At 58.8% G+C, this 27,463-nt stretch overlaps 3 protein-coding genes across 6 annotated transcripts in view; 1 reads left to right on the top strand and 2 right to left on the bottom strand.

Moving 5' to 3' along the window:
* The first annotated feature begins 344 nt into the window (after window positions 1-344).
* Window positions 345-26,526, top strand: LIMS2 (LIM zinc finger domain containing 2). The gene is made up of 10 exons (XM_037523130.2): window positions 345-395; window positions 11,315-11,474; window positions 13,631-13,697; window positions 13,896-14,016; window positions 22,865-23,014; window positions 23,643-23,793; window positions 24,205-24,297; window positions 24,911-24,959; window positions 25,114-25,189; window positions 25,322-26,526. The coding sequence occupies exons 1-10, from the start codon at window positions 385-387 to the stop codon at window positions 25,467-25,469; spliced, it is 1,026 nt and encodes a 341-aa protein (XP_037379027.1). The 5' UTR covers window positions 345-384; the 3' UTR covers window positions 25,470-26,526.
* GPR17 (G protein-coupled receptor 17) lies at window positions 16,360-17,680 on the bottom strand. The gene is made up of 2 exons (XM_037523131.1): window positions 17,675-17,680; window positions 16,360-17,559 (listed from the first exon to the last, which is right to left on the bottom strand). Exon 2 carries the CDS (start codon window positions 17,525-17,527, stop codon window positions 16,508-16,510), a length of 1,020 nt encoding a protein of 339 aa, XP_037379028.1. The 5' UTR covers window positions 17,528-17,559; window positions 17,675-17,680; the 3' UTR covers window positions 16,360-16,507.
* The window catches only part of MYO7B (myosin VIIB), an 86,377-nt gene continuing 84,556 nt past the window's right edge, over window positions 25,643-27,463 (bottom strand). For 3 of the 4 annotated variants that reach the window (XM_037523132.2, XM_054699611.1, XM_054699610.1), the window contains exon 48: window positions 25,645-27,294. In XM_037523132.2, the coding sequence (XP_037379029.1) occupies window positions 27,199-27,294 (96 nt within the window). In that variant the 3' untranslated portion in view covers window positions 25,645-27,198. Of the gene's footprint in view, window positions 27,295-27,463 lie in introns of all 4 variants that reach the window. The other variant, XM_054699612.1, reaches the window with a different exon arrangement.

Raw genomic sequence — 27,463 nt, 5'->3', positions numbered from 1 at the left:
TCAGGGCGGCCTCCAGGGCGCGGGGCAGGGAGGGGGGGCTGGGGCGGCGCCCCGCGGGCCAGGGGGTCGTTTGCGCGGACAACGACTTCATTCCCTTTAAAAGGAAAACTATGCCCGGAATCCGGGGAGGTGGCAGCGCCGGCGGGGACGCGCCCCGCGCCGGCAGGCCAAGGGGGTCCCCGAGCTGTCCAGTCTCAACCCTGCGCCCCGGCCCCCATGCGGGACCCGGCCCTGCTGCACCCCAAGGCCGAGGGCAGCCCCTACCCCCCTCCGCGGCGGGCTGGGCCGGGCGCGGGTGGAGCCGCTTCTGGCCTTTTTTGGGCGTCTCCGGCTGCGCCCGGGACCTGTGGGCCGAGGACTCGGGGACCCGGGCAGCGCAGCAGCATGACGGGAAGGTAACAGCCCCCGGCACCCCGAGGCCCCCGGGGCGGGCTTGGGACCGACCCCTGCCCGCGCCCGCCGGAGCGGAGCTGCTTGTGGGGACCCCCGGGGCCCCCCGCCGCCCAGGCCCCCAGGGTCCCGGCACCCCGGGAGCAGCTCCTGCCGTTAGGGCCGAGGGGCTCGCAGGGCGCCAGCTGCTGGGGGAAGGGGCGGGGGCTGGGGGGCGGGGGGGGGGCTGAGCCGCAGATGTCTGGGCGTGTTTGAGGGTCGCTGAGAGAACAGCGGGTTCTCCCGACCCCGAGGTCACTGTGGGCGCGGGCAGAACAGGGCGCGGTCCACCCGCTGTGCCCCAACGCTTGTAGATACAGACTGTCTGGAAATGAGGGGCAAAGCAGCAGCCCACACACCCAACCCCCGCCGGACTGCAGGAGGGGGGCAGCGGCCGGCTGGCTACAGCTGCGGAAACAAGCTGGGAAGGGGACCCCGAAACCCCCCCCCCCCCCCGGGCGGCTCCCCGCGGCTCCGCGGCTGCTGGTGAGGACAGGGCTGTGGGCGCCGGCAGGGCCACTGCTTTGCGGGCTCCGGCATGGCGGGTGCTGGGCCTTTGCTCCCCACGCCCGAAAGTACCATGATACCTAAAAAAGAAAAGGTGGGGTACCCCTTCTCTCTCCTCTGGCGCCTGGGGCACAGGGGCGGGTAAGGGTCCTGACACCCCCCCCCCCCCCCAAGGTGGGAACAAGCAATTTTTCATTACCAGAAACCTGGGCTCCAAGAGGAGGGGGACCCTCCCGAGGCCACTGACAGCTGCAGGCGAAGCCCCAGCCGGCCTCCTGCCCCTGCCTCGGGTCCTGGGTGAGGCTCACCGCCCCCCCCCAGTGGTGACAGGGGTAAAGGTGGAGGGGCTGTGTGGGAGCAGTCAGAGCTGCACCCCAGCTGCATGGGGCGAGGCAGGGAGCCCTCGAGTTCTGCTCCAGCCTCTGCTCTCAGCATGTTGCCATTTCGTAGATGAGGTAACTGAGGTCCCAGCGGCTGAGTCACGGTCGAGGCCCGTCACATGCTTGTCAGGGTCTGGTCAGTGTTGGCCTCTGAGTCCTTTCTAGAACGTGCTGGGTACAAGTGCGTGACTCAGTGCTGGGTGGGAGGAGCTGGCCTCTGAGGCCTCCCGGGGCCCCCTTCCAGCCAAGCCCTGGCAGAAGGATGCCTTTCCGCGTGATCCCTCGAGCTGGGCTCATGGGCTGAGGACACCCTGTGGCTTCGCTGGGAAAAGGAGCGCTGCCAGTGGCGGGCACAGCCGGGAAGGTGGAGCAGCCCTGGAGGGCAGGGCGGTGGTCCCCCAACGGGGTGATGGGCGGGTGGTGGGCTAGGCCAAAGGGCAGCCGACCCGTGATCCCCCGCGCCTGTCCTCCGTGCCACATACATGCGCGTCCCACTCCCTGGTCCTTCCTCCAGCCTGAGCCTGCAGGCAAAGCCGAGGGGGGCCCCCCTGACCTGGAAATCCCCTGAGACGGCTGCCTGTGCTGTGCGTGGAGGGACGTGCTCTCCCAGAAGGCCAGGGCTCACCCTCCCGGTGACGTTCTGGGAAGGGCATCCCACTCCCCGCGGGCTCCCCCCCCCCTCCGCTCGCGCCGTCAGGGCAAAGGCAGAAGAAGGAGAAACCAAGGCCGACTAGGACCGCCGCAGGCGGATGGGAGGTGGCTCTTCAAACCACACGCTCAGCAGGCTCTGGGTCTGGCACCTCTTCTGCAGCCCCGCAGAGGAGGCAGGTGGGGTGGGGCAAGGCAAGGCAGGTGGGGTGGGGGTAGGACCAGTCTGCCCTGGGTGCTGCAGGGCTCCAGAGCCTGAGACCTTATTCCCTGGGAGCAGAATGAGCCTCTGGAAGATTCTGATCCAGCTGTGCCGATGGCCCCACCAGACGGCAGGGCAGCTCTCACGCCTGATCTGGTTCTCCCTGCATCATGCCGGCTGCCAGAGCCGGCCTGGTCTTTGGAAACAACCCCCTCACCACACACCTCACATACTGTCAGTGGCTTCTCGCCAGCTGTGCAGAGTGCCAGCTCTCCACAGGGCACAAACAGCAAGACGGGGGCAGCCAGTGGGGACCCCTGGCCAGTGTGACTTGGGGGATCCACACAGCCCTGCACTTTGGAAATACCCCTGTGGGTGCTGTGTAGAATAGGGCTTCTGAGGGAAGGCTGGGGAGAACACAAGCAGCAGGAGCTTCTCCTCTGCTGGGCTGGAGAAGAGGTGCCAGACCCAGGGCTCTGGGAGGTGGAATGGACAGGACCGGACCCAGAGGATGGATGCAGGAGGATGCCCAGTTTTGGGTGGCAGGGGTGGGCGTGGATGCCAAGCTAGTGTGGGCCATGCGGCATCTGAAGTGCCAATGTAAGTCTAAGGGGAAATGCTGGGCGGGCATAAGACATGAGGACTGGAGCTCAGGGGAGGGCCGACCTGGGGTAGCCCTTGAGCGTCGCTGTGGCTGCCTAAGGAGAGGGTCTGTTTGTGAAGAGGAGCCTGAATGAAGTGCATAGAGTGTGGATCCTAAAACACTGAGATTTTTGCCACAGCTGAAGGGACTTCACATCACCATTGCTCCACAGGGAGGGCTTGAAGGCCCAGGCAGGTTGTACTCCTGACCCAGGGACCAAGCCCGGCAGGGATACTCCTCTAAATGGAGTGGGGGGGTGGGGACAGGGACCGGGGAGGGTGTCTCTCCCTACTGTAGAGTTTGTCCGGCACACCACATGACGGTCACCTACGAGGCCACGACGTGCCAGGTCACAGGCTGGACCCTGTGCTTGCACAGTACAGAGCAAGGCTGCTAGGCTCCTGTTCTCACATCCTCAGGCCCCCGCTTTCTTCTGGAGCATGCCCAGCGGCCCCCTTGGTGGAGGCGCCAGCTGAGGTACATCTAGGATGGCGGCCACAGTCCCCAGGAGAGCTCGAGGCTGCGACGCATGCTGAGCCCTGAGCCCAGACCATCAGACTGGGCCCTCCCCCCGCCCGCAACTCCTCCCCTTTCTTCTGCTTCTGTTGCTCATGCCCCACTGATGGGCCAGTGGATGGGGGACCTGGCTTGTATCTGCCCAGCTCCATGCTCTAACTACCCCTGCCTTAGCTCACTTCAATCTGGTGTGAACTAGTTTACAAAATTCCCCAATCTTGTTGATTTTGATTTATTACTTTGTATTGATTAGTCTTTTTCCTGGTCCCTTATTTAGGTTTCCTAAATTCCTGCTATGAGTGTGTGTCCGGTATTTTTCTTTTCTTTCTGACTTATTTCACTGAGCATGATCCCTTCTAGCTCAATCCATGTTGCTGCAAACTGCATGAGTTTATCTTTTTTGATTGCTGAAAAATATTCTATTGTGTACATGTACCACATCTTCTTGATCCAGTCATCTATTTTTGAGCATTTGGGTTGTTTCCATAGCTTAGCTATTGTAAATATTGCTGCTATAAACAGAGAGGGGCAGGTGCCCTTTGGAATTACTGTTTCTGTGTCCTTTGGGTAAATCCCTAGGAGTGGAATTGCTGGATCATATGGAAGCTCTATCTTTAGTAGGTTGAGGAATCTCCACACAGCTCTCCATAGTGGTTGGACCAGTTTGCACTCCCACCAGCAGTGCAGGAGAGTTCCTTTTTCTCCACATCCTCGCCAACATTTGTTGTTGCTAGTTTTTTTAATATGTGCCATTCTCACTGGTGTCAGATGGTATCTCATGGTAGTTTTGATTTTTGCATTTCCCTGATTACAAGTGATGTTGAACATTTTTTCATATGCCTGTTGGCCATTTGCATTTCCTCTTCAGAGAAGTTTCTTTTTAGCTCTTCTGCCCATTTTTTGACTGGATTATTTTCTTTGTTTTTTGTTGAGTCTCATCAGCTCTTTGTTGATTTTTGTGATCAGTCCTTTATCATTAGTGTTGTGTGCAAAAATGTTCTCCCAGTCGGTGGGGTTTCTCTTTGTTTTGGTTATTGTCTCTTTTGCTGAGCAGAAGCTCTTTAATTTGATGTAGTCCCAGCTGTTTATCTTTGCCTTCACTATCACTGCTTCGGTGATGTGTCTGTAAAGATGTCTTTGAGGTGCATGTCATGTAGTGTTTTGCCTATATTTCCTTCTATATATTTTATGGTTTCAGGTCTTACGTCTAGTTCTTTAATCCATTTTGAGTTGGTTTTTGTGCATGGTGTGAGGTAGTAGTCAAGCTTCATTCTTTTACATGTAGAGACCCAGTTTTCCTAGGACCATTTATTGAACAAACTTTCTTTGCTCTAGTGCATATTCTTTGTTACTTTGTCAAAGATTAGTTGACCATAAATCTGTGGGTTTATTTCTGGATTTTCTTTTTGATTCCATTGGTCTGTGTGTCTGTTCTTGGTCCAATACCATGCAGTTTTGATGATTATGGCTTTGTAGTATAGTTTGAAGTCTGGGAGTTTCACTGAAATCATTCTTTCTGTGTTTTGCAACTGTGTCCTTTGGAGTCAGAGTACAGGTTGGGGAGTTTAGTAGCCAGTGTGACCCTCACCCTTGAAAGTCACCCTTGAAGAATGGTGGAGGGAGGTGCATAGGCTGTGCAAAGGTTCAGGATTTGGGCTCAATCAGACTGTAAGCTTCTCTCAGTTTCTAGCCTCTGCTGCCCCCTTCTAATAATCAATTTGTTGAATTGATTAGTGCTTCATAATCTTGGACTTGAACTTCATCTACAAATTATGATGCACAAAACATTTGTGGCTGTATCCTTTTTCTCAGGTCTATTTGTGATTAGAGGAACCCCAAAGAAATGGTCCCTCCTCAAGTGAAACTCGACTGTGGAGGAGAGTTCTGGGGTCTAGAATTCAAGATTTCCCCATGAAAGAGGCTGAGTAGAAGCTTAGGGGCTGAGGTCCTAGGGTATTGATTTGAAGCTGCTATCATAAAACTTTCTGCAGAAGCTTCTGAAGCATTCATTTATCTGAATACATTGATGCAAGGGAGATGAACTTTGTCTTTGTGGCCTTCTCAGTCTCAGCTTCTCTCTGCCCTTTAGTCCCTGGGGCCACCTTTAAAAAAATATTTATAGTATTGATCAGTGCACAGTACCTTTGGAATTGAGCTGCCTTTTCAAATTATATTGCACCCAACGCTTGTATCACCTGACTGTTTGGGGTCTGCCCCTGGGGTGGTTAATGAGTACTTCCCCGTGTTGCACTTTGCTGGATGAGGTGTGTTCCTGATGAGTGGACCTGGCATGTGAGTGCCGGTGGAGCTTCTCCAAGGCTTCCCCTTGCCTCAGGGTAGGAAGAACTGTGCCCTGCTAGCCAGAATGATGGCTACTAATTTTTTCTTTTGGAGGGGAGAGGAAGACACTACTCATGTTTTCTAACCATTTCAGGGAAATGGAATCAAGGTTAATGATTTCTGTGAGTCCCCTAGATCCTTCTTTTCTTACTGATTTTCGCACCAGTGACCTGTCACTCTTCAGACACTGACCTTGGGTGCTTATATTTGGATCACAATAACCCTGCCCATCTCTTTAGGTGAAAATGCAGGTAAAATGGTGCCTTCTTGGAAGTTTTCCATCTGATTCTGATGTTTCTGCTTTCTCTGGCAAACGTGTCCTCTGAATTTTGACAGCTTGGACTTCTTTTGGGTGTCTGGCTGTTTGTTGGTCAGCCCTAGGGGGTGGGGGCTGACCTGAACTGGATCTCCTCAGGTGGTTTTCGTGGCCACAGCCTTGGGGTGGCAGGGAACAAAGCAGAATGTGGGCATGTGTAGGGCTCCCTTACCAGCTTCTTAACCTTTCCAGGATTCTGAAACTAGCTCAGTCCCTTACTGTCCTCCCCAGTTGATTGCACCATTCTCAGCATGGCCGGGTGGGTGTGTGTGGGGGCTCCTGGTGGCCTGAGACCTCCAGGCTTTCTGTCACTAGCAGCTGCACCTCAGGACTGTTGGGGATCTTCCTGGAGAGTTGCCTCCCCAACCTGACCCAGTGCCACCAGCCTCAGCTTTCACTGTGCTGCCCCCGCGGCGGGAACAATATCCTTTCTATTGGGAGTTGACTGGGCTGCCCTTTGGAGAGTGTCTGTGTAACGTGAGCTCCTGTCCAGAGAGAGTGGGGAGAGGCGCCCCTCACCGCGGGCCAGCCCGTCGGCTCTGGTGCTGCCCAGAGACCTGACAGTCCTGCCACTTCTGTCCTCCAAGGCTGGGGTGGTCGCCCCCAGGCGGGAGCCCCGTGAGAGCAGGAGGCGGTTTTGCCATGGCCACGCGTCTGGGGCGCTGGCTGCTTCGGGGCTGTACAGGAGGCGCCAGCACCGGCAGAGCCCCCCGCCCCCCACGCCCGGGTAGGTGGCCAGGGACAGGGGGTGGGGAGGGCAGAGGGACAATGACCGGAAGGCGGCAGCTGCAGGCCTTTCCTGGATCAGCTGCCCAGTCCTTCCCTAGCAGCAGCAGCTCAGGTCCCGGGACAGAGCCTGGGGGGCCTGAAACAGTAGGGGCAGGGCTTGATGTCACCTGTGACCCACAGTCCTTGGGCACAGAGCAGGGGGCACTGTCAGACTGGTTCATTTATTACCACTTTACAGAGGGAGCCAGGAGCCTACTGGATCTCAGTGGTTCCCCAAACTGCCTGTCTGTGAGGTGAACCCGCGCTGGGGTCACCCTGAAGCCTGAACTGTTTTATCCCACGGTGTGGGCAAACGATGGAGGCCTCCTTTGGGCTGGGAGAGACGCTTTGTGGGGTTCAGGATGGATGTCAGAACACCTCCGGGGCTGTCTCACCTGGATGGGGAGGCGGGGGAGGGTGTGTGGCTGGGGGTGCTGCCACCGCCCCACCTCAGGAGCTGGAGGGGTGGGTCGCGCTCTCGTAGGGTGCCTCTGGGCGAAAAGCTCCAGCAGGACATTGGAAAAAGAGCAGTGAGGGCTGCGGGTTCAGGATCACTGGCAGAGAAGTGACAGGTGAGGTCCCCAGATGAGGAGGTTGGCGGGGGATAGGGGGCTGGGGAGGAGACAGAAAACAGCAGCCACAGGAGTCAGGGAGGAAAGGGAGTCTGCTGCGTCCAGCCCTGGACTCACCGTGTGCCGGCGGCCAGCCCAGCCTTCTGCAGGACAGCGAGGACTGAGGCTGTCGCAGATGTCTGGAGAAAGAGGGAGGCGTCGAGTGGGGAGTGGGGAACAGAGGCTGCAGAGCAGCACCCCTGCAATACCTTGTGTACTCCAGGTTGGCTTACGAACTAGCAAACGGCATTGCAGGCCCCTCATGGCCCTGGGCACTGTGTGGGGGCGGACAGGCTCATTGCTCAGTGTGGAGCCCGAGGCTCTGGAGGCCAAGTAACTCACCTGAGTGTGGCAGTTCTTGAGTGGGAACCCTCACTGGCCGACCCCTGAGCGACCCGGGACCTCTCTGGAGTGAGTATGGTGCAGGGAGCGGTGATGAGGGTATTGGTGGGCCAGAGGCCATGCCGGAGAGATTCCACGTTGAGGATGCCGCGCAGGAGCACACCCAGGAGGTGAGGAGTGTGTGGGCCTGCGACGGAAGGTCAGGTGTCGGGACAGTCCCGGGCATGGGTGTGCAGATGTTCATATGCTGCTTGATTATCACCTTAGTTTTTCTGTGAACTTTTGGCTCAGTGACATCTTGCAACAAATTGACTTGTGTTGACTATGAAGACAGAGCATTTGGGGTAGGGTGGGGTGGGGCACAGGTGGTATGCGCTCCCCTGGCTCTGGGGTTTGGCTTCTAGGAAGCTGGGCCTGCCCTTGGCGGTGTGTGTGTCTGGCTGGGCGGTGGGGTACCTCTGCAGAGCAGCTGGGCAGGCTCTGTGCTCCCTACTCTTGGCTGGAATGTGTGAAGGAGGGTGTGGAATGTCCTTGTCTCCTAGCTTTGCGCTCTCCAGGGAGCACAGGCAGCCTATTGACTTGTCCTGGACTGTACTGCGGTGGAAGCATTCTGGAAGGTTCCAGAGTTGTGGGAAAACAACAGCTCTTTATTCAGCCTACAGCCTGCCTGTCCCCAGGCGCGAGCTCCATGTGTGTTGAGCTCTCCATCTCAGCTCCCAGAGGCCGCTGCTGCTGCTCCCGGGCTCCTCCACGCAGTGGAGGAAACGAGGCCCGGGGAAACCGACCTCTTTCCTGGGTTCCGCAGCTGATGACAGGGCCTCTCGGGATTCTAATGTGGAGTGTGAGCTGAGACCCCCAGTTTCTCTTACTGCCTCCCCTGCAGGAGACAGTGGCCTGTCCCTGCTGGGGTTGTGGGTCAGTGGCTGAGCACTTTTACTTGCCTGTCCCAGTGAGTCCAAGTGGTTGTGTTCCTCGGAGAAGCGGCTCGGAGAAGAGCTGGGGGTTCAGCTGCCCAAGGAGTTCTACTCCACTGCACAAAAAGGCCCACATTGACCTGTTCGGTGCCCACCACAGCCCAGGGACCTGAGGTGTGGCCAGGAGGAACAGTGTCAGGGGTCGGCAGTGTCAGGAGGAGCTGGGGGGGGGAGGGTCAGAAGGGGTGGGAGGTAGGTGGTCACCCTCACCTGCCCGGTCCAGGGCTGCGTGAGCTATGTGGGGATGGACGGCGAAGTCTTCGACCTGATACCCCAGGGACCCAGTCAGGGAACTGGACACAGACCGGCTCTGGTCCTCAGGGGCTGGTTGCTGTGGTGACCACGGGAGACAAGCAGGCAGAGGAGGAAAGGGGTGTGGCAGGGCTGCCGTGGGGTAGTGCTTGTCCTGGTCCCAGCAGGAAAACGTGGTAACTTCGAGCAGAGAAACTCAGGCGAGTGCAATAGTCTGTGCACGAAGCTGGGAGTGGATGCGGAGGTGGAGGGCCACAGGGAGGGACACTTTGGTAGAGGGTGCAACCCACCAGTGGCAGCCGAGAGGGTTGGATCAGCCCAACTGACCGCCAGAGGACACGGGGGCTGTGGCTGCACCCCCGAACACTGGCAAAGACAGGGTGCCGGCAGGTGGGCGTGCAGTAAGCTCCCTTGGCCAGGGGCCGGAGGCCTGGGTCTCGGAAACAATCCAAAAGCCTGGGGCTGGACTTGAATCCTTGTTCTGGCTTCACTTTCCAGGTCCTTTGGATGGGGAATTCCAGGCCTAGAGTCACAGGATTTCCTTTTGACTTCTGGTGCCTCCCGGCCTGGCGGGGCGGCTCCCGCCTCAGTGAACTTCCTCCCCACTCCGGGTGGGCGTGTGCCTTGCAAGGAAAGGGCCTCCAGGTCGTTCTGTTCTCTGGCAGGAAACCATGACTGTGTGGACAAGCCCCACCCAGCTGAGTATGGCGGGCAGCTCGGGGGCCAGTCCTCCATCCTTGCTGGCCCTTCTTGTGCAGACAAGTGGGAGCGGGGCTGGACAGGGGCAGGTGGGGCCGCTGTGCAGAGCCCCCTTCTGTGTTGGGCTATCCCTGTCCCTTCTGCCTGTCTCCTGCTTCCTTTCTCCTGCACGGACACATGGGCTGGAAGGGGGAAGGGCTTTGGTCCTAAAGCTGCCTGAGATCAAGTTGGGCCTTGCAGAAGTCTAGCAGGCCGGGTAAGACTCACTGAAAAGCCTTGGGGCTCGGGCCCTGCCACATGCAGCCCCCAGGAGGGTGTGGAGGAATTCTTGCCATCATGCCCCTGCCCAGCTTCCAGTCTGTCTCCATGCAGCAGCAACGCCCCCTTAGAGCACCCCCACACCTCTGCCTAGGCCCAGAGACACAGAGCCCTCTCCTGCCCCTGGCTCGTCCTGCTTGTGACACCAGCAATCCTCCAGGAGCCTTGTTCACTCCTCATGCCCCCGCAGTGAGGGAGGGATGGGATTCAATTCCGGGGGGCGGGGGGACAGAACAGGCTAAAAAGATACCCGACCCAACTTCTCTGGGCCAGGCCTCAGGATCCTGGGCTGCAGGGGTGCCAGTCTGGTCAGTGTGGATAATTTCGTGCAGTTGTTCTATTTGGATTCTGCTCCTTCTAGAAGGGCCACCCTTACCCCAGGGACAGCAGTCTTCCACCATGGGTAAGGAAATTTGCTCCACACCCTGCTCTCATCCCAAAGATTCACTCCCACCTCCTCCATGATAAGGTGCTGCATCTTTTTTGGGGGACAGGTGATTTTGAAACTCCTTCATGATGGAGAGGAAAGAGCCACTGAAGTCTGACCCATCTGGGTCCAACCTGGATTCTGTTATCTGCTGTGTGGGCTTGGGCAAATTACTCCAGCACTCTGAGCCCTGCTCTCACCTAGAAGGCAGGGGTGCGGAGTGCCTAAGAGTGGATCCAGACTTGCTCACCTATGCCTGGATATCTCTGTACCCGAGACTCTAGTCTCTGAGAAGGGGTGTTGGGAGACACGAGAAGGCGCTAAGACAACTACCAACCCTCAAGGTATAGCTCGGCCCAGTGAAGGCTGAGCAGCCTGGGAGCCAAATCATTGACAAGCACAACGCTGTCCTTGTGGGTGTGTACCCAGTGCTTTCGTGTGTCCTTCATCCAGCCCACCTGTGACCTGTCACCATAGCCATGATTATGGTCCTTCCTGCAGTGAGGAGCTTGGGCCTGGAGGGAAAGGGTCAGTCCTGCATGGCCCTCACCTGTCTGAGACCTCCAGGGAAGAGTGCTCTGGAATAACAGGGCTTCAGAGTCGGGGGGTGGGGATGCTACTTTCTAACTGAGGCTTTGCCTCTGCCCACTGTAGTCCTCGGGAAGGTCATCCCTCTCCAGGCCTTGCCTTGTCCATCTGTAAAGTGGAGATACATGGTGGGTTTTGCCATGTGGAAATGCACCTGCAGCCTTGGCATGCACTGGCACTTGGAAGCAGCTTTGCAGGTCACCTGAGCTGGTGTCACATAGCTTGGTGCCAAGGTGGTCATGGGGTGAGGAGAGTGATTTTCCTTACCATGGAAAACATGTTAATCTTAAGGGAGTAGCTGTGTCTGTTCAGCACTGCCCCATCTTGACCTTCCCCTTCCTTCTCCCCCACCAGCAACATGTCCAATGCCTTGGCCAACGCCGTCTGCCAGCGCTGCCAGGCCCGCTTCACCCCCGCCGAGCGGATAGTCAACAGCAATGGGGAGCTGTACCATGAGCACTGCTTTGTGTGTGCCCAGTGCTTCCGGCCGTTCCCAGAGGGACTCTTCTACGAGGTAAGTGTGCTGCCAGGGCCCTTGCTGGCTGCCTTCTTGGAGCCCAAGCTTCTGAGCCGGCCCAGCGTCTACCTCTAGGAGCCTGCGCCCTGATGGGGCAGTCATGCCAGGCCTTGAGCTGAGTTCTGCTCCTGCCAGCTCAGAACCTTGGCCTGTCCCTCTCCTGTGAGATAAGAGGGGCTCCTCTGCTGGCTGTGGTGCTGAAGTGGGGGTCACTGGTCATCTGGTCTCCTCTGGGTGGATTCTGGGAGGTCCTGGGGCCCAAAGACTCAGCCCTGATGACTCCCTCTCAGGGGATCACACAGTAGACACAATGAACTTGTGGGTTGTGGGCTGGTGCTAAGGACCCTGGTTATAAGGACTCTGCAAGGAGGAGGGCATGAGGGGAGTAACTTCTGAGCAGACCTGAAGGATATGCATAGGGCATGTTTGTGTCTGCAGGACAAACTCTTAGGAGAGGGCACAGCAAGTGCGAAGGCCCTGAGGTGAGGTTGTGTGGGCAATTTGAGGAGCAGCTGAGGCAGGAGTGGTGGAAGGGGAGCGACAGGAGAGGGGCAGCCTAAGGGAACTTTGTTGGACTCAGTGGGCCCGTGTCGGGCCTTAGGTTTTCACGCTGGGAGGTGTGGCGGGGCACGGATCGTAGTCACATTTGAACAGGAGCATTCGGTTGCTGTGCTGAGGGGACAGTAGGTGGGGATAGGAGACCAAGACAGAGCTAGGGGAACAGGTGGGTCTGGAAGCCGGATGATTGCAGTGAAGGTGAAGGGGCCGAGGTTGACCCACACTCACAAGCACATAGTTTTCACACTCCCAAGTTGGTTGTTAAGAGAGCTGCTGTAAAGTAGATGATATAAACATACAAAGAGGTAAAACTTTATTCAAACAACGGTAACAAATGCTCAAACCTCTCACTGCCTATTTATTTCACTACATGTTACTGTTATCTATGCCCTTGAGGTTTCTTCTATTCATCGTACCTTAGGGGTGGAAAATGCAAGTGGTGGCTCCCTCAGTCTCTTCTCAAGCCCATTGCTGTTGTCATGTGGGAGAATTCATGCTGTTGTAGAGATTGGCAGATGCTGCAAGCCAGCCCCTCCCCACCAGGAGCCGCTTGTAGGGCACAGCCCTAGTGGCTGGTCTGGTGGTGATTGTAGACTTCAAAGGTGGAGCTGCTGGCAGTAGCTGCTGGCTGGTGGGAGTGGGATCTGACTGAGTATTCGGAGCAAGTGCTCCTTGGGGTGCCTCCTGGCGAATGCTGCCCCACCTGGAGGCAGTGGGCAGGCCCAGAGGTGTCCAGACAAATGCTGGCACACAGTAGGTACTCAGGAAATACTCACTGCTGAATGAATTTAAACCCCTGTCTCTATGGGCCATTGGGTAGGACTGTATCCGTTAAGCCTAAAAAAATTGCATTTTACAGGGGAAAACCACATTTTTAAAAATAAAATAAACATTGTCAAAGGCAAAGAATAAAGGCAGGCTTGGGTCACACTTTGGCCAGTCGAGGCCCATTATTGCCCAGACAGAAGGCGCAGCTACTGCCCGACTGGTGTCCACACTGGCTCCTGCTGACCATAGGACTGGTGCCCTCCCTGAGGGTCCCCCACACCGTTTGTGCCCCCCTTCTGTCTCCCTTCCCCCGGTCTTGTGTGGTGTCTGAGGGGAAGTGGACTTCTCAGAGCAGAAACAGGAAGCAGGGCGGAGGGACTCGTGTAATCCAGACTTGATCCCGCCTAAGTCCCCGGCCTCAGCAATTGACTTGCTTCTGGAACCAGCAGGGCCATGAGCTCCTGCAAACAGCGGCTGGCCTTGCCGAGCGCCCAGCTTCAGTTCAGGCCCTCACTTGACACTGTCCCCAGGTCAGATGGGTCAGTTCCCTCCCGTCTCCAGAACTCGCACCTGCTGCTCCTGTCTGGAGTACCCTCTCTCGGGACCTCGCCCGTGCTGCCTTGCTCCTCCTTTCGCCTCCTCCAGGAAGCCCTCTCTGGAGGGAGGGTGGAGGTGTGCCTCTCTGGTGGCAATAACAGTTGCTCCAAGTAGAGTGTATGTCTGGCCTCCCTGAGGGCAGAGCCTGACTCCACAAAGAGCAGTGTGGCAGCAGCGGGCAGCCTTATGATGTGTGACTTGAAACCTTCCTCTGCTGAGTCCATTTGCAGTTCGAAGGCCGGAAGTACTGTGAACACGACTTCCAGATGCTGTTCGCTCCGTGCTGTGGATCCTGCGGTAAGGACTGGTGCCTGCACAGCCTCCGCGCCCGGGGAAAGAGGGCATGGCACCCGGTGTCTCTGAACACCAGCCTCAGACCCCTGCAGGCAGTGCTTGCCCAGCTATGGGAGAGGCCCCGGGCCAGGGAGCATCAGTGTGGGTGGCACGGGGAGGGGGCGCCGGCCCCCCTCAGGCGAGCAGGTCTCTCTCTTCCAGGTGAATTCATCATTGGCCGTGTCATCAAGGCCATGAACAACAACTGGCACCCCGGATGCTTCCGCTGCGAGCTGTGTGATGCAGAGCTGGCTGACCTGGGCTTTGTAAGGAACGCGGGCAGGTGAGGTGGCCCACGGGGAGGAGAGCCCTCGCCGCAGATGCATTCTCTGAGTGCAGGTCCCTTGGGCTTTGGGGCCAATGCCACGTCCCTGCAAGCAGGCAGAACCCCAGCCTGTCATTGGGTGAGGAATGAGGGTGCAGGGAGAAGGGGTGATGAGCCAGGGCCCACCCCAGGCTGTGGATGCTCCCAGGAGCAGGCAGACAGCATGGAGGGGGGCAGAGGAACGGAAGCCCTTAGATGCCCTGGATAAGGAGCTTGCACGCAAGCCAGCCGCGCCACACTGCTGACCCCAGCAGCCACCTCTCTCCTCGCAGCCCGGCTGAATGCCCTGGAAAGAAATCACTTAACCAGGCCCCCAATACACTCTTCAATTCAGGGGCGCGGCCCTCCTGGCACTTAGTGCCCAGTTCCTGACTAGGGTACATTCCTACCTTCCTAGAAGACCTGCTCTTTTCTCCTCACTCTTCCTACTCCCCTTGATCTACACCCCAGCCCCCACAGGGATGACCTCCCCTGCCACTCCCTGCCCCCATTCCAGCCCCAGCCTCTGCCACGGGGCTGCATCCCTGCTCACCCTGCCAACTCCTGGAGCCAGGCTGTGCTGCTTCTGGGCTCCTTCTCCTTCCTCCAGGGCCGGAGGGTTCAGGCCTTCCTCCCAGTGATTCTCTGTGACCTCGCATCAGGCATACCTGCTGGCAACCCCCAGCCCAGTCTGCTCAGGATCCCATGACCCCCACATGCCGGGCCCAACGGTCACTGCTAGATACTCCCCTGACCTCTCAGCAGCTTTCCATGGCGTCTCCTCTTTACTGCAGTGTCTCCTCTCCAGGGACCAGGACCCTGTGTTCTCGCGCTTTCCTCCTGCCTCCTGGCCGTCCCTGTCCCTCTTCTCTTCAGGCTTAGCTTCCCCAAACATCCCTCCGCTGCCTTTGTGCCTGTCCAGGGTCCCAGGGGCCTGGAGGGCATGTCTGAGCTGGCTGAGCCAGGCTTCCCGCTCAGGACATGCCTCTGCCCACCTGCCATCTCTGCCCAGCGCCCCCTGGCGTCTCAGATGCAGCTGGCCCCACCTGACACCCCGTTCCCCTGACTGCACTGCCGGTCTCCCTGGGAACACCCTTGTTACTGTCTGAGTCCCGCACCCTCTCCTATCGGGGCACCCGCCGTCCTGCTCTGCTGTGCCCCTCGCTCCTTCCTGATGCAGCCACGGTGATGGCGTCCCTTTGCCTGGCCCTCCTGGCCTTGTGTCTGTCTTGGCTCTTCAGGGCACTCAGCAGGAGTCCGTGTGGCAGTTGCTTAAATGAGAGGCTATGGGTGCAGACAGTGTGGGGGTTGCCTGGAGGCACTCAAGAAAGTGAAACCTGACACAGGTCCTTTAGAGGTCCCTCCCCGCCAGCCGAGGGGAGCTCTGCAGCCCCCCTTGCAGAAACTCAGAGTGCCCTGGGCAGGTGTGCTCCAGGCCATCAGAGCTGCGGCTTTCTCATCCATGTTACCGGTCTTGGGGTGAAGGGAGAGCTGCTGGGAAGGGTGTTGTGTTCACCAAACACAGTGGCCCGCAGAGTCTCAAAGTCCGGTTTTGTTTATGATCTGTCCTGTCAAGTGCAAAAAGGGGGCAGCTATTCTGTGACCCCACCAGGAAGTGAAGCAGCTCCCAGCTTGGCCAGTGAGGCTGGCAGAGGCCTCTTAGGAGGGGTGGGGTGAGGACCCGGTTGAGTCTGCCAGGCCCTGTGCCCCAGTTCAGGCTTCCTGAGGTGGTGACAGATCTCGGCTCCCCATTACTGTCCGCCAGGCTGCTTGCCCATCCGACGCCCAGAGGACTCCGGTCAGGGCTCAGACGCTCTGGGGATGCTTCCACCAGAGCAGGTTTGCATGGGGTTTATAGCAGGAGGGTCGGCGAATGCAGCCGTGCATTGATGCGCCCCATGGACTCCGTTTTCTGGGTGTCACCTGGTGACCATCCTGAAATACATTTACTGTGTTGAGCTGTGATGTGGAGTGCATGCTCCCTACACCCAGAGGTCTTCTGCAAAGGCACCACAACGGTGTTCAAAGGAGCTATTTGGACACCCTTCCTTCCTTCGCCGAGGCCCACTCTTCGGCTCTTCTCCCGGGGCATTTGTAGCTGCATCTGGGGCTCCTTCTGCAGGGCTCCATGCTGCGTGTCTGCAGCAGAAGGGAGTCTGGGAGTCCAGCAGGCAGCACTTGGGAAAGAAAGACTCTCATTGTTCAGGAATTGTGCCTCTGGCCCCTTGTGCCCCTGCTGCTGGGTGAAGTCAGAGAATCTCAGCTGCTGACAGTGAGCAGGGCCCACGCCTCCTGCAGGGGCAGGAAGTCTCTGTTCTTAGGGGTCTGCACTGAGGGAGTGGCAGCGACCTGCTGCAATTTCGGGTTCTTTCCTCAGGGCCTACTGGGGAGAAGGTGGACTTCCCCTGGATGAGTCTGAGCGGGAGCTGGCCTGCTGTGACTGGCTGCGGCTGGTGGGGACGCCTGGGGCTCACAGCTCTGATCTGGCACTCAGGGAACTCTCGTTGGTTTTCCCTTCAAAGCTGGGGGCTGGGCCCGAGAACCTCTTGCCACAGAGTAAGTTGCAAAGGGCGTCTCGGAACTTCTCAGCCACAAAGAAGTACATGATGGGGTCGAGCGCCCCATTGAGGCTGGTGAGGCAGGAGGTGATGCGGTTTCCCAGGGCCAGGATGCGCTGCGTGGCGCAGGAGGTGCCGCTGCCCTGGTAGTGCAGCACGTACACGGAGCGGTTGATGTGGTAGGGCACGAAGCACACCAGGAAGATGGCCAGCACCATGGCGATCATGCGCACCGCCTTGTTCTTGAGACGCTTCTCCACACGAGGCCCTTGCCGCAGGCTACGGATGATCAGCAGGTAGCAGGTGACCGTGGTAACAAACGGGAAGGTGAAGGCCACGGCCAGGGACACGAGGGCATGGTGGGAGGCCTTTTCCCGGTACAGCTGCAGGCAGATGACCGTGTGGTTGGTCTGCACCGTCTGCGGGCTCACCAGCAGCGGGGCCATGGCCACGGCCACTACCACCCAGAGGAAGGCGCAGGCCAAGTGGGCATAGAGAGGCCGGCGGAGCTTGAGGGACTTGACCGGGTGCACGATGGCCAGGAAGCGGTCAGCGCTGATGCAGGTGAGGAAGTAGATGCTGGCGTACATGTTGAGGTAGAAGAGGAAGCCGGTGAGTCGGCATGGGATTTCTCCGAATGGCCAGTGGTTCCCAGAGAAGTGGTAGACCAGGCGTGTGGGCAGGACCAGTACACAGGACAAGTCGGCCACGGCCAGATGCATCAGGAACACGTTGGCTGGGGTACCTGACTTGTGGTCCCGGATGAAAAGCCACAAGGCCAGGGCATTGCCAACAAAAGCCAGGATGAAGTCCAGGAGGTAGAAGGAGGCGAAGAGAACGTTCTCCACTGGTGTCTCCTGGCTGCATTGCTCGCTGCTGGCCAGGGAGGAGTTGGCAATCAGACCTGGGGGGGCCACTGCAAGGCCATTCATGCTGCAGCCGGGAGCACAGCAAGGAGATGAGCCTGGAGGGAACAAGCAGACGGGTCCCAGGGACCCTGGGACTGGTGAGTGGGCACAAGTGGCGAGTGGCTACTGTGCAGATAAGTGAGCCCTCCGAAGCCTTCAGTCCCAACTGACCTTTAAATTGAGGAGGGCACTGCTCTGTGCTTAGCACTTGTCAGGGACTCCTGGGGGCAGCTCCTGTGTGTACCTGTGGGTGGGCACATGTCAGAGGGTCTCTGCATTTCAGTATAAAGCTAAAACCAAACCAGGGCTTGGAGTTAGCCAGGCTGTGGCTGGACCAGCTTCCATTGTGCTCCTCCCCAGCAATGGAGGCCTAGGGCAGGGTGTCCCAGAGTCCACTCTTTTGGACCAGAGGGATGGAGTCAGCACCATGGGGAGAGCAACTGGACCCTCCTGCTCCCCAGGAGTATTCTCTGATTAGCAGGGGTGGGGCATGAGGCTGCGGACAGGCCCTGATCCTGAGAGCACTGTACCCACCAGCTCTTCTGCAGCCTGCACTTGCTGGGTGATCCCTACTGACCCTGTAGTCCCTTGGCCCTCCCTGACTGGTGTCCTTTGTGGTTTTCCCATGACTGCAGCTTCCACCCCAACCTCCCTGCACTTGCCTCCTAGGGATACCCCACCAGGGGTACAATATGCTAGGAGGTCAGAGGCCTGCTTTCTCTGCTGCCGCCCGAAGGCCAGCTGGGCCAGGTCCCAAGGTCTCTCGAGCGTTCTGGACTCAGCCCACCAATTCCATTTTGGTTGGAGACCTATAATTTAGAACCCTGCACTTGGGCCTCAGGCCAGCGGGGGTATTTTACTAGCTGGGGTAGTTAAACTTCCAGAAAGCAGGTTTTCTTCAGGAGAGGGCAGGTAGAGACACTGTCCAGACTTTCTTGGCCAATGTCTGCTGTCCCAGAGAGGCCACCTGTCTCTGGCCTCTCTCACCCCAACTCCTGAGGGGTCCAGGTCACAGCCCTGCCCGCCTCGGTGACAAGCCGTTGTTATCTGGTGAACCTCAGTTCTGGATAGGTACTCCCCACCCTCCTCTACGCCTCCCTGACAGAGTAACAGATTCCTGTTTTGATTTTAGTGAATTCAAGTGCTCCAAAAAGGAGAGGAAAGGTCCACACACCCTTCCTCCCTCTCCAGGCCTGGGGGTGGGAGGTGTGGGCAGAAGGGGGCAGGACAGCAGGGCCAGAGCAAACTTGCTCCCAACACCCCACAGCCGACAGCCCTGAGGTGGGGCCAGGGAGACCTCGCCAACTCCTGCTTTTCGTGTGCTGGGCTGCTTAATGGGTCTACCATGTGGACCCTCATCTGCAGCGAAGCTTCGGGGCTCCCTGGAAGCCCTGTCTTCCAGCACCCACACGCCTGCTCGTGTCTGGGCTGCAAAGGGGCAAAAGAGAAGCCAGCAGCCCAGCGTCCGGGGTAGGGACACAAGTTGCAGTCGTGGGGGAAAGCAGGGGCTGTTGAGGGGGCTCCTTATCCTTGGTCGAGCCTCGCTCCTCAGGGCCTAGTCCCAGGAGTGGTGGCATGAATTTGGGGACCCAATGAGAAATGGAAATGTAGCCCCTAGTTCAAAAGGTAGAAATTCAAGATGGTGACAACAGAGCAGTACCCTGAGCGTGGGGCCCCTGTCTGAGGAGGGGTAGCCCCTATCAGGGTATCAGGGGTGGGTGAGCCAGCACTGGCTTTTTCTGTCCTGCCTGGCAGCCCCCAGCCCCCACCCTTCAGCGTGCGGCTAAAGGCCATATGCACAGTGCTCTCTCAGGGAGCAAGTCTCCATCTCTTTCAGACTTGCTTCTGATTTGTTGAGGTTTTGTTACTCTCCCCCATTTTGGGATATTGACTTTTGCAGTGTGGTCTGAAATGCTTTCCTTGCCACCTCTCCACGCATCCCCTTGGGACCCGGAGCCTCAGCCTGTGCTGTGGCTTCTGGAAGGTTAGCTCTGTTCAGCTCCGTCTGGGTCTGGACAGTGTGGGTGGCCTGGGGCGGTGGGTCAGGGTCAGGTTTCGGGCCTCCGTGGAGGGACTGGCTGGGTGGGCAGGGCTGTAATGGGGGCTCGTGGTGACAGTTTCCTCCCTGTGCCACGGGGCTGAGTGGAGAGGTGCGTGGGTACCGATTCCAACTGTCACTGATAGGGCATCCCCTTATCACAGAGAGGCGCCCCGGGGACTGGGGCCCACTGTCCCTGCCCCTGTCTGAGTTGGCCTCTGAGCTCCCTGCCTGCCCCCACCCAGCCCTGCCCTTACCTCTCACTGCTGGTTCTGGCGGAAGGGGCAGGTGGGCTGCAGCAGTGGTGGCAGCGCGCTGGCGGGGCTCCGTGCCCTTGTGGTAGAAGGGTGGCTATTTAAGGAGTGGAGGGGAGGCAGCAGTCCCTCTGGCCCTGAAAGGCTGCTTCATTCCCAAGGGTCCCTTGTGTGGTGGGCCACTCCTACGGCTGTCTCTGCTGCCACCGCGTCGTGAATATTCCAGTGTCCCGGCCGGGGCACCCCCCAGCCCAGCTTGGCCACAGAGCGTCACAGAGGCTGAGTGTGTGACTGTCCTGGAAGACCTGGAGTGGGCACGGGCTGTGTGGGGGACTGGCTGGGACTGACACAACCGGACGTTTCAGACCAGGATAATTTCCTACCAATGGGGGGGCAGGGAGGGGCTGGCTGCCAGGGCAACAGGCCTGGGCTCCCAAGCCTGCACACCACTCACAGTAGAGGGGTCTTGTGAATGGGGAGGGGGAGGCTGAGGAGTCTTGGTCGAATGAGAGGGGACTCTTTCAGGACACTTGCTGTAGGGTCCTTGTGTCCTGCCCTGTATAATTAGGCTCCATTTGGGCCTGTGGGATAAATCATGGCCTTTATCTTGAATGGGGCACAGCTGCAGGCCGCCTCATAATGGGGCGCTGTCTGGGCCTGGGGGGATGCAATGCAGCCGGCAGGCCTGGCCCTGGCCCTTGCGGGGCTCCTCCTCTGGACAGGAGGCCCAGGAAGAGGGCTGCTGTGTCTCGCTGGCCTGTGGCCCCCAGGTCTCCTCCTGAGGTTGGCGTTCAGGCTGGGGGGTAATTGGATGTAGCACGTGGCTGCTCTTGAGACCATTCGAGCAAAGCTCGTTTCTCCCTGTTTTTCTAAAAATGATACACCCAGCAACGGAGATCTGAACCACCACTGCTGATTTCAAAAGTCTTTTACAGTGTTTTTAGTTAAAACATAGAAAAGTGTATTTGTCTTTCCCCACTATCCTGTGCAGCTGGGATTTTTGCCCATTTTTCGGATGAGGAAACTGAGGCTCAGAAAGGTGACATAACATGCTGTAGACAAATCACCAGGAAGTGGCAGAGACAGATTTGAACCCCAACACGGGTCACTTCAAGACTCTTGCTTTGTGTGTTTGTGTGTTTTGTTCACTGAGGGTAGAAGTCTTAGGTTCCATTTTCATTCACCTGGGGGAGAAATCAGCACGCTGCCTCTAGATCTGGGGCTGGGATCAGGCCTGTGCAGAAAGCCATCTTCACCTGGGGTTTGTTTACTCAAGACAGGGGGACTCCTCAATTCCATTTTGCCTGGGGCTCAGGGGCATGCACACAGCGCCCCCTCCACACTGCTCTGTGAGTTGTTGTCTGCAAGAGCTGGCTCATGCTGGCCTGAAACAAGGGGGCTGACTGGCCCTGAGCAGGCCACTTCTGCTATTGGGGTGATTGCTGATAGTGGTTTTAGGGCATTGTACCTGGGGATTTGAGCTAATTTCTGTATTTTTGAAATGAAAGTTATTTCATGTGGATTGAATGTGGCCTCCTAGGGAGGAGTCACCAAAACTGGGGCGGTGGGATAAATGCTGTGTCCTTGGCAGACACGGCCAGCCGCGGCTGTGGGCTGGCCAGAGCTGGCCACTGTGGGTGACGAGGGGGAGCGGCTCCTCCCCAGGCCTGCTATGGCTGGTGTGCTGGGCTGGGCCCGGGGGGGACAGGGTGCCTAGGTGAGAGTTGGGTGGAGAAAGCCCTGCAGCTCTGAAAGGGACATGGCCTTTGTCACAGAGTTGAAAACTATAGACACAGGCCACATCTGCAGCCCATGATGTAGGGAGAGCCAGGGCTCTGGGCCAGGAGACTGGCTTCCAGTCCCGACCGGGTCATGTGGTGATAGGGGAGCGCTGGCCACCTTCCTCCCTTCTTCTCCTTCCCATCCATTCGCTCCCGCACCACAGACTCATCCTGTGTGGGGAGCATGAAGTCTGGTGGACACAGCTGGGAGCCAGTGGCTTAGTAAGTGCTTACTGCGTGCTCCCACGGGCCCCAGCCCTTCACATGTGCTGAGTAGCTAAGGGGCACCTAACCCGAGCAGAGAGCAGTGTGATACACAGGTGATGGGCACTGTGGTAAAGGGCACAGGCACCGAGTTGGCCTGCCCTGCCTTTAGGATCTGCCCATCCCACCTGGTTGGAGGATTCTGACTTTGAGAGTTAATCTAACTCCCTGACCCGCCTGGAAAGGAGCCCCACACTGGTATCGGGTTGCCGGAGAGGCTGGTGAGGGCTGGAAAGTTTCCCTGTGCATTGGAGGGTGCATTAGGAATATTGGTGGATTGGGGTGGGAGGGAACAATGGATTGGGGATTCTGTCCGTCTTTGCCTGGGGACCTTGAATCTAGATTCCTGCCACCTCTGCAGCCCAAGGAAACAGAAACCATGTTGATTTCTCTCGGTAGAGACCATGGCTGTTGCCCAAGGCAGGGAGCAGCATCAGAAACTGCTCTGAGGTCCTCACAAAAAGGACTCTGTGAAGACAGTTCCTGGGTTTGGGGCCTCCGTCTGACACAGCCATGCTTGTTTTCGGAGACAGAAAGAGCCTGTGGAGGTTTAGGTCGCTCTTTGTCCGGCAGACCCTAAAAGAAGGGGTGAACAGGCCTGGTGTACCCACACTCCTCAGCCTCTCTGCTGGCTGTGGGGCTTCAGGCGGATTATCACTATAAGATTATTCACACGTGTGAAAAGTCATTTGAAAAATAAAACATTTTCGCGGATGTCAGAGAAATGCCTACTCTGTTCCACATGATGATCTAGGCTCAGAAAAAGTAGGCGGAAGAAAAGATGGCTGGCACCACCATGCAGGGTGCTTCCTTCTAGTCTTTTTCCTGTGCAGCGGCTTCCTTCTAGGGGGCACACCTGTGGTCTTCCAGGATTGGCTTGCGGCTCTCCTAGGCCCCTGAGGCTGACAGGTGTTCCTTACAGCCCCAGGCCAGGTTCGGGGGCGCTCCCATCCAGGCGGTGGCTGGGCTGCTGGGAGGCCGAGGCTGAGTGGTGGTCTGCTGATCCCCACCCCACTCCCCACAGGCACCTGTGCCGGCCTTGCCACAACCGTGAGAAGGCCAAGGGCCTGGGCAAGTACATCTGTCAGCGGTGCCACCAGGTCATGGACGAGCAGCCCCTGATGTTCAAGAATGACGCCTACCACCCTGACCACTTCAACTGCACCAACTGCGGGTATGTGCTCTGCCAGGCCCTGAGAAGGGGCGGATGGGCTGGGACCACTGCCTGGGGCAGTGATGGAGCAAGAGGCCCCAGGTGGGCGAGGGCGCTGCAGACAGTGGGGAGCTGGGTGGATTAGAACAGAGCCCGGGGCTGCAGGAAAGTCCTCTCTCTAGGACTGTGGCAGTGAGGGATGAGGGAGGGCCAGGGCCCTGGGCCTGTTGGGAGGAAGGAGTCAGAGGCTTGGAGAGCCAGGGGGAGGGCTTGGCGCTGGTGTTGGAGAAGGGAGAAGGGAGGGAGGAAGGGGCTACAGGACATCCCCTTGCGCCCTTCCAGACGCCCTGGTGGCGTGTCGGGAGAGTCCAGAGAACAGACCTGCTTCTCAGCAGCCCTGGTGGTGTAGGACACAAGCTGCCTTCTGAGGGGGCTGTGCGGGAGTCCCGTGCCTGGGGGCCGTCTGGAACACAGGAAGTCCTCCCCAAAGAGATGGAGATCAAAGAGCTGCTGCTTGGGAGCCCGGCTAGGACAGAGGGGGCCTCTCAGGATGCAGCTTCCCGGAGGCGGGAGGGGCTGGCGTGACCCCTGCCCGGGTGCCCTGTGCAAAGGGCAGGGACTTCACTGGGGACTCTGCTCTGTCTTCCAGGAAGGAGTTGACTGCCGAGGCCCGAGAGCTGAAGGGGGAGCTCTACTGCCTGCCTTGCCATGACAAGATGGGCGTCCCCATCTGTGGGGCCTGCCGCCGGCCCATCGAGGGCCGTGTGGTCAATGCACTGGGCAAGCAGTGGCACGTGGAGGTGAGGGAGGCTGCAGCCCCAATGCCCTGGCAAGTGTGTCCCCACGGCTCTGCCTTGGACGGCCTTGATGGGGTCCCTTGGGGAGGGGAATCTCAGCACAGCAAACCTCACTGAATGGGAAGACTGCTCAGTGACGCTGGGCTTGTAGGAGAGGCCGGTGGGCGCCAGACCCGCAGCCTCCAGGGAGCGGCCCTCCCTGGAGGGCCCAAGTGACGCTTGGGCTGGGGGAGCACAGGCAGGGTAAGGATGGGGATATCAGGGTCACCCTGTAGTGGGGAGGAACAGGGTCTGCTGGCCCAGGGCTAGTCCATGGAGATGTTAGCCCCGCGCCATGCTGGCCTCCCTGCTGCTGGCCCTGATTTCCTCTCGGTCTCCTGGGTCACTACTCAGTCCTGGCACCTCTCCCCCCAGCATTTTGTCTGTGCCAAGTGTGAGAAGCCGTTCCTGGGGCACCGACATTACGAGAAGAAGGGCCTGGCCTACTGTGAGACCCACTACAACCAGGTGAGGCCTAGTTGTAAGAGGGTGGTGGGCAGGCCTGCCTCAAGTCTGGACGGGAGCTACAGGAGAGGCTGCCTGGCTGTGGGGCTGAGGGAAGAAGCCGGTAGGGAGGTGGACTGGGGAGGTGTGTGCCAGTTCCCAGCTGGTCCTCACTTTGCACAACTGGGCCTGTGACTGGGCTGGGCGAGGCTGGCTAAGGCCCCCTGTCTGCCCCTCACAGTGGTGTCAGTGCCCACTGTGGGCGCTGAGGCCAGGCCTGTGTGCCTGCACTCTGGGGACCTGGCCTCAGTGACCGCTAGTGAGAATGCACTCTGTGGCCCGCGCCCGTTGCGAGGGCTGAGAGAGGACGGTGTGGGATCTGGGCTCATCTGCCCCCATCCGCCACCTGGACACTGCCCTGGGCCAGCCTCCTGGGGGGAATGCTGACCCTGTTCACCCAGTCGTCCTACCTGGGGAGGATTGTGATGAGTCAGGTTGCCTTCATCTCATTGCCTGAGGCTGTGTCCCGATAGGCTGATGCCTGGAGTTGGGAGGGACTGGGACCAGGCTGCACCCCTTGCCCTGGACGGGCAACCCAGCTGCCTGCAGCCCCTCTGACACCTGCCTTTGTGCACAGCTATTCGGGGATGTCTGCTACAACTGCAGTCACGTGATCGAGGGTGATGGTAAGGCTCCTCTGTCCCTGTGCCCCCCATCCCCCACTTCCCCTCTGGGTGGGGGTGCCTGCAGCTGTAGGCCCAGCTGGTCCTCACTTTGCACAACTGGGCCTGTGACTGGGCTGGGTGAGGCTGGCTAAGGCCCCCTGTCTGCCCCTCATAGTGGTGTCAGCGCTCAACAAGGCCTGGTGTGTGAACTGCTTCTCCTGTTCCACCTGCAACAGCAAGCTCACCCTGAAGTAAGTAAGGGGGTGGGGAGGCAGAGGGCCAGGGCAGCCCACTCCTCTGCCTCTGCTGGTCCTGGGGACCTGGGATCCTTCTTGGCCCGAGTGGGTGGGGCACACACCCCTGAAGGCTGACGTCCTCCTCAGGAACAAGTTTGTGGAGTTCGACATGAAGCCTGTGTGTAAGAAGTGCTACGAGAAATTCCCACTGGAACTGAAGAAGCGACTGAAGAAACTGTCAGAGCTGGCCTCCCGCAAGGCCCACCCCAAGTCCGTGGGCCTCAACTCCGCTTGAGAGGCCTGCTGCTGCCTGCCGCCTTTCTCCTCCTCCTGCCTGGTGGCTTCCTGCCCCTCTGCTGCTTTGAGCCTTGTCTCATCTCTTTGCCTGCCCCCTCTCCCATCTCCTACCTCCCTTTCTCCACGCAGGATTCTCCCCTCCATCTTCTCTCTGCTGTCTCCCCCTCTGCCTTCCCCCGCCCGCCTCCTCTCTTCTGCGTGGTGAGCAGGACTGAGGGGCACTGGAGCTTGTGAGTGTGTAAGGGGCCAGTGTCCGAAGTCCTGCAGGGACAGGAGCAAATTGGGACCTGGTGTCACCTGGCCCCAAAGGTGGGCTGCAGCTCCAAGCCTTGCCCATTCCAGCTGTCCCAGCACCGCAGGGGCCTACTGTGAGAGCTTGACCAGCGACCCCACGGTGTGCACAGAGCCTCCGGGCAGCCCTAGTCAGCCGCTGCCCCAGCCCCAGGACCAGGTGCCCTGGGAATGGCCCAGGGCCATTCCTTGGCCACAGGAATGCCATCTCTTGGCCACAGGCTCGCTCATCTAAGGAGGATCCCTGTGCCCATGCTGGGCAGCAAGTCCTACCATTGCACCCCACAAATTTGCAGACATACACAAACCCTACTCCCCCAGCACTTAGGGTTCCTTCCTGATATCCTGCCTTGGCAGTTCCACCCTGGGCTTGGGAATGCTATGGCTCCCCCAAGTCTCTCTGTGACCCCCCACAGCCCCCTCAGGGCACACACTGAGTTTTGGGGGGCAGCCAGGAGCAGGGAGGACGGGTAGGTGGCTCATTTCTTTCCTCCAGGAAGGAGTCTTCCTTCCTGGCCACGCGAGACCTGCCGCCGGGATGCACAGTGAATGAAGGCTTACTAACACTGTCACACAGGCTGCGTGGTTTGTGGTGCGGAGGGTGGTGGGGAGCGCCCTGTAGACACGGATGTGGGGGCTGCCGGACATTAAGGATCAGGGCAGGCAGGACTTGTCAGGTGGGGCCTGTTCCCAGCCCCTCTGCCATCAGAGGAGATAAGACCAGCTAGAAACCCATAGTCCACAAGGGCTGGCCCTGGGCTGAGGGCAGGGGCAGGCTCCCCAGGGCCTGTCAGCATGGCAGGGCAAACCCAAGCCTGCTCCTAGCTGGGAGAGGCTGGCCGTTGGGTGGAACCAGTGGCTGAGAGCAGGCAGCTTGGCCTGCACCTCCACCAGCCCGCCGGCAGGGCCTGCAGACAAGGAGGAGAGGCTGGTGGGGCTTAAGTAGGAAAACTCTCCAGTCTGAGAAACAAGAAGGGAGGCGGAGAGGAAATGAGACAAGAGGAATGAATGGAAGCATTTCCTGCAAGTGGAGCTGTCATCCTGGTGTCCTGCAGGGTCACATGCGTTTTGCTCCTCCTGGAAGAGATCCTTCTCTTGCCGGCCTCTGCCTCCATGGCCTCGGCCACCTGAGCCCCACCATGTCCTCTCACTGGTACACCTCCCGGTGCTCCATGGGCTTTTATTGAACATCTCTTGAGCCACTCAGGCGTGGGCCTGCAGGCCCGACCGCCCAGCCTTGCCCTGGGCTCCCTCCTTTGGCCTCCGGGCTCAGTCCCTGAGAGAGGGGCCCAGCTGGGGGGCTGAGGGGCATGGGCTGTGTTTGGGAAGAGGGACTGTGAAAGATGGCCTGCAGGGGGCAGGCCCCGGACGGGCAGGGCCCTTGGGAAGTCCCTCTAGGATCCCCACTCCTGACGGCAGAAACGTGGGCTCCCCTGCTAAGGATCAGCTAGTGCCCGAGAGCCCCGCTGCTTGTTCATGGTATTCAGGAGGTGTTGCACGTAGGAGGTCATCAGGTCATCCATTTTGTAGCCCTGGACAGGGGAAGGGTGGGGTTGGAGTCTGGGAGTACAGGTATGGGGAGAGGGGAGAGCCCCTGGGTACTCAGAGTGTGTCAGGACACTCTGGGCAGGGGGTGCTGGGTCCTAAGGCCCCTCCCTCCTCAGAGTGGGGCAAGAGCACTGGGCACCCCAGCCCTTCCCT

The sequence above is a fragment of the Talpa occidentalis genome, unplaced genomic scaffold (assembly GCF_014898055.3).
Source record: "Talpa occidentalis isolate TD23 unplaced genomic scaffold, MPIMG_talOcc4v2.1 talOcc4.3, whole genome shotgun sequence".
Lineage (NCBI taxonomy): Eukaryota > Metazoa > Chordata > Mammalia > Eulipotyphla > Talpidae > Talpa > Talpa occidentalis.
This window is presented reverse-complemented; position numbering and strand designations above follow the sequence as displayed.